Source organism: Propithecus coquereli, unplaced genomic scaffold (assembly GCF_000956105.1).
Source record: "Propithecus coquereli isolate 6110/MARCELLA unplaced genomic scaffold, Pcoq_1.0 Scaffold179, whole genome shotgun sequence".
In the NCBI taxonomy this organism is placed as follows: Eukaryota; Metazoa; Chordata; class Mammalia; order Primates; family Indriidae; genus Propithecus; species Propithecus coquereli.
The window spans coordinates 5,256,902-5,265,867 of NW_012142634.1; the positions used below are offsets into that span (position 1 = coordinate 5,256,902).

At 49.1% G+C, this 8,966-nt stretch overlaps 1 protein-coding gene across 1 annotated transcript; it reads left to right on the forward strand.

Annotated features, from left to right (window-relative positions):
• The first annotated feature begins 2,300 nt into the window (after window positions 1-2,300).
• Window positions 2,301-4,589, forward strand: PRLHR (prolactin releasing hormone receptor). The gene is made up of 2 exons (XM_012642400.1): window positions 2,301-2,479; window positions 2,741-4,589. Exon 2 carries the CDS (start codon window positions 2,747-2,749, stop codon window positions 3,857-3,859), a length of 1,113 nt encoding a protein of 370 aa, XP_012497854.1. The 5' UTR covers window positions 2,301-2,479; window positions 2,741-2,746; the 3' UTR covers window positions 3,860-4,589.
• Window positions 4,590-8,966: the final 4,377 nt, after the last annotated feature.

The window sequence follows — 8,966 nt, forward strand, 5'->3', positions numbered from 1 at the left end:
AAGTCAGACCACAAAAATGAGGGAGGATCAGAGTGGGAGTGCAGGCTGGTTGGAAATGCCATGCCGAAGGGTGTGGCCTTGGGTTGATGGGCCATTGAAGGCTTTTGGGGAATGGGAAGTAATAAAATCTCTTAGTTTGCTGTCTACTGTACGAAATAGTATCTTTCCTTCATTTGTCCCAAGTCTTTTTTGTTTATTTATGACCTTTCAGGTTTCTGGAGCACTGTTAGTACAGGAAAGGCTGAACGTTAGTGTGGTTTAATCGTGACGTGCTGGCTGGGAGAGGGACTAGCCTTAACTCCGGGGAGGACAAGAGGGAATGAAGATCTAATGTGGGCTGTTCTATTCTAAGATGTTCATTTTCTTTCCACATTGCAAATACTGATAACACTGAAACATTTGCTAGACTTTATTTGGAACTTGGCAAATGTTCAACTCTCTTCTCTGGAATATCAAACCCAATATTGAACCATCAAATACTGATATTTGCATGGCCTTTAGTTATTGACAAAGTTGTCTTATTATTACTTTTACTACTATATGTGATAATTGATCAATATGATGATATTGACCAGAATAACGACTCTAGCTGTGAGGCCTAAGTACATCCCAAATCCTTTTTTAACCTACTTTACCATAATTTTCTTCTGCTTGGGATATTTAGAAGCAAAAGAGTGCCTCTGCTCTTGGGTATATACAACTCTGCTGGTGAACGTGATGAGAAAAATTACTAGGTAAGGGATTAGGCAGGCACAGATTGTATCTTATCCGGAGCTTTTTAGTTTTTAAAAAATATCATACTGCTTCTAGTGAAATTGATTGTAACTCGGGGAGTGTAAGTTTAGGATAGATATGGGTGCATACAATTGATTGCTTTTGTTCCAACGTTGACTTTTCTTCTTATATGAGTGATTCATTTGAATTTGGAGGGTGGAATAATATGTTGCTTCTTTACAGTCTAACAGGATATCTGTAGCCACAGAGGACAAAGTACAAGGACTTACTAACAGAGAGGGGACAATGAAGTTTCACCCTCTAGAAAAAGGAAAGAAGAGGCTGATGAGGGGAGGTTACAAAGACCCCTCCCCTCTGGCTCCCACCTGCCATGCGCAGGTTAATTTGCATTTCAATGCGGACTTAATACTTCTAAAGATTCTAGGAAACTTGCAAGCTCCAATGTTTGTTATCTTTGTCATCCTAGCTGAAATCCTGCAAATACTAGTATATGTATTTTAATTCTAAAATGAGGTGAGGCGGCCCGTGGGTGTTTATTAAAGGAGGGAACGGGTAGAGTCCCAGTCCGAGAACTTAGATTCTGTGCGGGGAGAGCCAGGCAGGTACCGCCTAGCGGGTGGTAGCTGAGAAAGAAAGTGCAAGACAGGCGAGCGGGGAGTAGCGGGGCCAGATAGTGGAGTGCGTCTGTGTAGGATGACTGGCAGGAGGGCTGCATTTTCTGACCCAGGGAGGTGAAGTCTTTTGCACTACGGTCACCCGCAAGAGGAGCAAAAGTCACGACCCTCTTACCCCCAGAGACCCCGGCTTATCTGCCTCCACTCCTCCCTACGCCTCTAGGAGTCCGCAGCCTCAGCCCAGAAAGCAGGCGGAGAGGCAGCCGTCTGAACCGGGCCCTTCCCCAAATATCTCGGACCCAGAGAGGGGCGGGAATTCCTTAACTGTGGTCCTCTGCCCCTCCCCACAGCAGCCACGCGCCACGCAGCCGGAGAGGCGGGAGCTGTCCGTGGTGCCGAACCCCTCCTTTGGCTGGGCCGGCCCGCTGGCTGCGAAGGGCACCCAGCCTCAGCAAAGGTCTGTGTCCGCGGGAGGGCGAGGGCACGAAGGCCCGCGACGAGCTCCAGGCTCTATATTCTAAATCCCTGCCCAAACCCTCTAGTGACTCTGTCCACCGCGGCCGGTAGAGATCCAGCGCTTAAAGACGGGTCCGTCCGTCTCCCCTACACCCCTTGATGCATCTCAACCCCCCACTCCTACTTTCTCCCCTGCTCCTGCCCTCTTCAGACTGCACCGGGTGGTCGTGACCGCCTGGCGCTCCCCGCCCGTCCTCCGCCCTCCTCCACTGCGCTCCGATCCTCGCGAGCGGGACTCTCCGGGGCGCTGCAGGCTCCCGCAGTGAGATGCTCCCCCTCGCTACTCTGGCCCAGGTTTGCCAGCCCCTCCTCCCTGTTTTGGTTCCATCCTCCCCACATTGTCCTCCTCACTAGTTCTCTAGGCTCCGAGCCCGGCCGCGCGCTCCGCCCCAACTTCCAAAACGGGGAACCGGAAGGGGGGGCGGGGCGGAGGGGAGGCGCTCCCCGTCTTTCTCAAAGGCTGCCGGCCCACTGGGAACCCTTGCATCCGTTCAGCTCCCGCGCACAAGCGAGAAGCCTGGGCCGCCGTCGCGGGCGGAGGACAGCTCGGGGACAGCAGGAATTCTGCCCTTTCCTCCCCCGGGCGCTTTCCCGCGGCCAAAGCCCGCTCGCAGGTAGGACCGCGCTCCTGGGTCTGGCCTGTGTGGACTGCGAGGGCCGTAAGTTCAGTAGGAGGTGTTTAAGTAACCCGTGCATGTCTAACCATGCTTAGGTTTGTCTTACAGAGGTGGGAGGTCAGCACTTTTTCTTGCTTTTCTGTTGTTCTGTGCTCAGTTATTCCAAAGGGAGGATTTGGGTGACGGGGGAGGGGCGCGGTTGGTGTAGGAAGGCGGACGGAGAACGGGAAGTGATGGACTTTGATTATCTTTGGACAGGTGGCCATGGCCTCACGGCCCACTCGGGGCCCGGGGGTCCCTGACGTATTTTCCGGGCTGCCGCCAGCGGTCACAGCTCCGGCCAACCAGAGCGCAGAGGCGTCGGTGCGCAACGGGTCGGCGGCTGGCCCCGACGCTCAGGCCCTCACGCCCTTCCAGAGCCTGCAGCTGGTGCACCAGCTGAAGGGGCTGATCGTGCTGCTCTACAGCGTCGTGGTGGTCGTGGGGCTGGTGGGCAACTGCCTGCTGGTGCTGGTGATCGCACGGGTGCGCCGGCTGCACAACGTGACCAACTTCCTCATCGGCAACCTGGCCCTGTCCGACGTGCTCATGTGCGCCGCCTGCGTGCCGCTCACGCTGGCCTACGCCTTCGAGCCGCGCGGCTGGGTGTTCGGCGGCGGCCTGTGCCACCTGGTCTTCTTCCTGCAGCCGGTCACCGTGTACGTGTCGGTGTTCACGCTCACCACCATCGCGGTGGACCGCTACGTCGTGCTGGTGCACCCGCTGCGCCGGCGCATCTCGCTGCGCCTCAGCGCCTACGCCGTGCTGGCCATCTGGGCGCTGTCCCCGGTGCTGGCGCTGCCCGCCGCCGTGCACACCTACCACGTCGAGCTCAAGCCGCACGACGTGCGCCTCTGCGAGGAGTTCTGGGGCTCCCAGGAGCGCCAGCGCCAGCTCTACGCCTGGGGGCTGCTGCTCTTCACCTACCTGCTCCCTCTGCTGGTCATCCTCCTGTCCTACGTCCGCGTGTCGGTGAAGCTCCGGAACCGCGTGGTGCCCGGCTGCGTGACCCAGAGCCAGGCCGACTGGGACCGCGCGCGGCGCCGCCGCACCTTCTGCTTGCTGGTGGTGGTCGTGGTGGTGTTCGCCGTCTGCTGGCTGCCGCTGCACGTCTTCAACCTGCTGCGGGACCTCGACCCGCGCGCCATCGACCCCTACGCCTTCGGGCTGGTGCAGCTGCTCTGTCACTGGCTCGCCATGAGCTCGGCCTGCTACAACCCCTTCATCTACGCCTGGCTGCACGACAGCTTCCGCGAGGAGCTGCGCAAGCTACTGCTCGCTTGGCCCCGCAAGATCGTGCCGCACGGCCAGAGCGTGACTGTCAGCGTGGTCATCTGATGCCCCCGAGCCAGGCCTTGGCCGAGCAGCTCCCCGTCCACTGGTCGGACTGGAAGAGCAGGTTCCCAGCACCAGAGCTAAGCCAACACGGGGCAAAATCCCCAGCCCAGCCCTCTTGTCCAGCTGCCTACCTTGTCTTGTGTGTTTGTGCAATGTTAAGTGGGCTTTGCTGACAGTCTTGTTCTTTTCTTGGAGGAGGCCAGGAAGAGAGAAGAGGATTTAGTATTTCTTCCTTATGCCCTTGAAGGCCAAACGAAACTCTTTCTCTTGGTTCAGAAAAATCTCTGAGAGCCGTGGTTGTCTCTTTGCTTCCCTTTCCTCTTGCTCAGCGGCGAGGCGAAAGAACAGTATGAGTGGGATTTCCAGTGACTGTGTCAGGCTTGGTATAGCTTTTCCGTTTGCCTTTTTACAAGGATCCAGGTGAGATATAATACCTGATATTGCGTAGTCCATTTGAACCCTTGAATTTCTAGGATTTCAGATAAATGTTTATTACAAATCTACATCTAGGATTCCAGTACTTCCCAAACGAGATCTTTATACACCAAAAGAGTTTTAGTTTTAAAACTCTTGTATTTATAGTACAAAAACCACCTACAAGCCACCTTTTGAAAGGTCTTGCTTTTGTTTTCCCTCCTCCGTACTCCCCAACTACTATTAATATTTAAAAATGGTGAGAAGAATTAGTCAATGAAGAGACAGATAAGTAGAAATAGATAAAGAGGAAAAGGTCCAATTCATTTAAGAGGACATATAACTGTACATAAGGACAGACATCCTGTGTGTGTGTGTGTGTGTGTGTGTGTGTGTGTGTGTGTACACACCCAGTGTTTGCCACAAGGCAGGCACTCAAATATTTGATTTTCTGAATACTCAGTGTAAACCGTGTGCCATTCTCTTGCATTCCCTAATTGCTCAATTGCAACAGATCAACAGCTGTCATCTGATTGCTCAGCACCTGCTCTGTAGTGTTACTTGGAATATGATCAATCCCGAATACAAGGACTGGGAGAAGTTTACTTAAGGACAGAACAGAAACTGCCACCCACAAGATGTGTAGATCAAACACTAATTACTTCTAGGGTTAAGGGAACAGGTGAAGACTGTTGAGCATGACAGCAGGCTGATAATCATCACTTTAACCTCCTGAGAGTTCTGTAATTGAGGACAAGTGCGCTGGGACAAGGGTCTCCACACTGAGTGTTGGAACAGCCACTGGGGCTGTGAGGTCAGGAGTCGTGGGAAATGATACACAATGTGCAGCTGTTAGATCAGCCCCTGTGTCTGTGGCGATTCAATCACCATCTGTACTGTTCTAGTACTTCTTCCCCAGCTCCCTAAACACAAGAATCACTGTTTCCCCTCCTCCTGCTTCTCTTACTCTCAGACATGAGCTCATTCACTCATTAAAGTGTGCCCTAAAAGGAAAGGGGAGAGAGATGTTATGGGGAAGACAAAGGTTAAATCCTATTACACTCATGTCTACAACTACAGTGGGGGCATGAATGTTCTTGGCTGGGCTAGTTAGCAGTAGGATTCTGTAGTAGATGTAGGCCTAGACTTTTAGCATGTGAGGAAGGGTTGGAAAAGCCTGGCTTGGGAAAAAGGAAAAAGCAGGTGAAGATGGGAAATGCAAATTACCCCTGGCAGTGTTGCTAAATTGACTTTGTGCTTCATCCGTGGATCGGAAAACAAAGAATCTGTGCACTTATAATGCAGCCAACTCCAGCAGCATTGTGTTACAGCATTATGACCCCTACCCCAAATGAGTTCATTTTCCAGGGACCCCAGGGACTGGCACTTGTGCTCCCAGCAGCTCTGTTACTTAGGAGGCTCAAGGCCAGACAGTTCACATTTCCTTAGAGCATCTTTTGATGGGTATGTGTGGAGGGCATAGGGGCTAGGGGAAGGAGATGGCTTAGTTGGGGAAGAATCTGATTCATTGTGGTCTCTTTTTCGGAAGGTTTAAATCACTGGTTATCAGCCCTGGCTGCTCCTAGAATCACCTGGGGAACTTTAAAACAAAACAAAGGCTGTCTAGGCCCTCCACCTGGAGAGTCTAACTGAGTTGAGATGGCCTGGGTATCAGCATTTTTCAAAGTGCTTCAGGTGACTTTAATGTGCAACTAGGGTTAAGCACCTTAAGAATTATCCTCTTTCTAATGAATCCCAGAAAACATCCGAGTGAAGCTGCAATTGCACCTGTCAAAGGTGTTAAGAATTTGGAGTTGAATTTGACGGTGAGTTACATGTTATACTCTAGTCTTCAGACAATACTTGATCAATCACATAGAGACAAATCATTGTAATCAGAATATACAGGGATTTATTTAAGTTTCCTATGTATGTGTGAGTATGAGTTCAATCAGTTTAGAAGAAATATCATCCAACTTTTTAGGTCAATTGCATTATAAAATTATACACCATGAATTATTTTAAATCCTGGTTGTCAAGGTGTTTGAAAAATTAAAGTGTTCCCTGATTAGCTTGATTTAAAGTCTGTATCGATTGTGAGAAACAAGTATCCCCATTAATTACTAGAAAAACTGCCACCAGTTTCTGTCACGCCTACCTTTAAAATTAAAGTTTTAAACCGTTATGTGGGCTTTATAAAGAGCATAAAGAGGTGGTAGAATTAGGTTATGCTTATAAACATCTTTACAAATCATGAAAATTGACAATTAAACAGCAATTAATTCTTACAACATCTGAAATCTATTTGGGGCTAGTTTATAAATCAAACCAATTTTTAAAAAATTCAGAGATGAGTCCTGGAGAAATACACATTGGATTATAGGTAGAAAATTCATTTAATAATTCATTTTGGTTAATATCAAGCAGCTAAGATGTGTTCCCAGGCCTCTTGCTGCAAGGAGCCACACAGGCAGTAGAGCTGGGAACTGAGCCAACCTGGTACTTGGCGGCAGCCCTTCCCAAGGCTGACGGGGGCTTCTGTCATCCTCTTTTCAAGCATTGGCACTAGGTCTCACTTTTGGCAGCTGATCAATACATTTATCTCACTAAATTGGCAGAGGAGTGTTTCAATGCGTGTTAGCAACAGTTACCTACCTGGAAATAGCAACTGTGAGAGACGCTAAGGTAACAATATTCCGATTGATGTAACCTTTCTGATTTTTTTGTTCTTGGGAATTTTCAGTCTGCTCTTTTACCAGGATAGCCAACTTCCAGGTTTATTTTCCCAGGTAGGCTCATCAACCACCTCTGTCCTGTGATTTGCATTCCTGAATATCTAGTAACATTTCAAATGCAAGGCACAAAATTGACCTCAAGGGGACCCAGGCAAGAGTGTGGCTAAATCTGGCAGTGAACACAGGACCCATCCCTCAGAGATGAGAAGGCAGGAGCATCTGTGTTTCTCAAGGCAGGTCCTGGAATGAGTTACCCCCCTGCGTTGATGTCTTTGCTATGTGTGTAAGAGGCATGAGTTGCTGCGTCACCACGCAAAGCCCCTCCTCAGGCTGGGGCTTGTACTATGTTTGACACATTGTGTGTGTTCAATAAATATTAAATCAGTTGCATAGTCTTCAACCCTCGGATTAATAAACCAAGCCAGTTACTCACGTGGGGTAACTATACAATCTCAGGATGGCCAGGGTCAAAGCAAAGATAAATCCTATCAAGGACAACATGCTACTCAACCTAGATGTGTCAATTTCAACTAATTCCAGAAATGAACTATTTATTTTGGGTCTTCTGTGACCCCCTACCCCAGCCTCACTAATGCCAGCATTTCAATATATGGCACCAAGCTCTGTGCCGCCAAGACTGCACGTGCCTAAGTCCACAGGTCCATCAAAGTGAGAGCAGAGAACGTCATGCTTAACTCCTGTACAATCATGAATCTGCATGATTATTTAAATGTTAGCATTTTATCACCCATTTCTCACATATACCTTGGGAAGTTCTAAAAACATCCAACACGTGGGTCTATAAATAAAATAAAGAGGATTCTAAAATATTCATGACAGTCATCAACATGATTTTCTGATACATCTTAAATACCATTTAAAAATGGATTTATGTACACCTTTTCAGGGACCCATTTATCCTGCAAAGTGAGATACACTAATATACAGATGTCAGAAATGTAAAATACTTATTTGGATTGGATGAGGGTTGCAATCTTGATTTGTTGAAAGACTGTGCATTCCTAATCAGTCTTGGAAGCAGAAAGCCTTATTTTTGAAAACTGAGTGTGCACACTTCTAATGGGTTTTGATTTGTTTTTCTCTGCTTTTCAATTCAATTCTCATTTCCCTCTCTATTTCTCTGTTACACCTTTTTCTGCTACTTTACCATATTATCTACAAAATATCTCCTCTCTGAAGCCCCTTCTGCCCCAGTGAAGGGGAGGTGGTGGGATCCAAGCATCCATCTTCTGGTCGGTCCTTATAAAGTGCAGAACGATGAAGAGAAACCTGGCTAGTTGTATTGGGGGCGGGCAGGCTGCACCAGGCTTAGGGAGGGCTGCAGCTCATTGCATTTCCCGCCCTGGAGCTCACACAATTAGCGTTTCACAGACAAGCTCCAGGCCTAGGTGGATATAGAAGGTTGTGCAGAATCTCCATTGGGCCCTTACGCTGATAAATCTCACAGAGAGCTCTCAAGAGGGACCTAACTACGAAAGGTCAAATGTGTTCCATTTTGATGTTTGATGCTGGAGTAAAGAAACCTGAGCCAGAAAAAGCAAAGGACAAACAGTCTCTGCTTTTAAGCACCACCTGCCTCCCTCCCACCGTCTCTCAGCTCTCACAAAATCCTCTTCCTGACTTGCTGACGACTAGGTCCCCTAGTCCCAGAACTCATCTCCTCATCCTGGAAAGACATCCAATGAGGAATGGAAAGCTATTCCTACACCCCCCACCCACCCCTGTTATTGCAATGAAAAAAATCCCTTTGAGCTGGAAAAATTAAATAATGACTCCAGGTTTGAGCTCTAGGTTAGAAGTCAGGCACTGGGCTTTTCTCCCTAACCCAGAACACCACAATGACCCCTGGGGCTTCACCCTAGAAGGTCAGTCTGGTCCCCTGGGTAGGAGGCCCAGTGCTGCCACATAATATGCTGTAGGGCAGACAGATAAGGTGG

Coding starts and splice junctions, on each gene's coding strand:
- PRLHR (XM_012642400.1), top strand. CDS start 2,747: ATGGCCTCACGGCCCACTCGGGGCCCGGGGGTCCCTGACGTATTTTCC.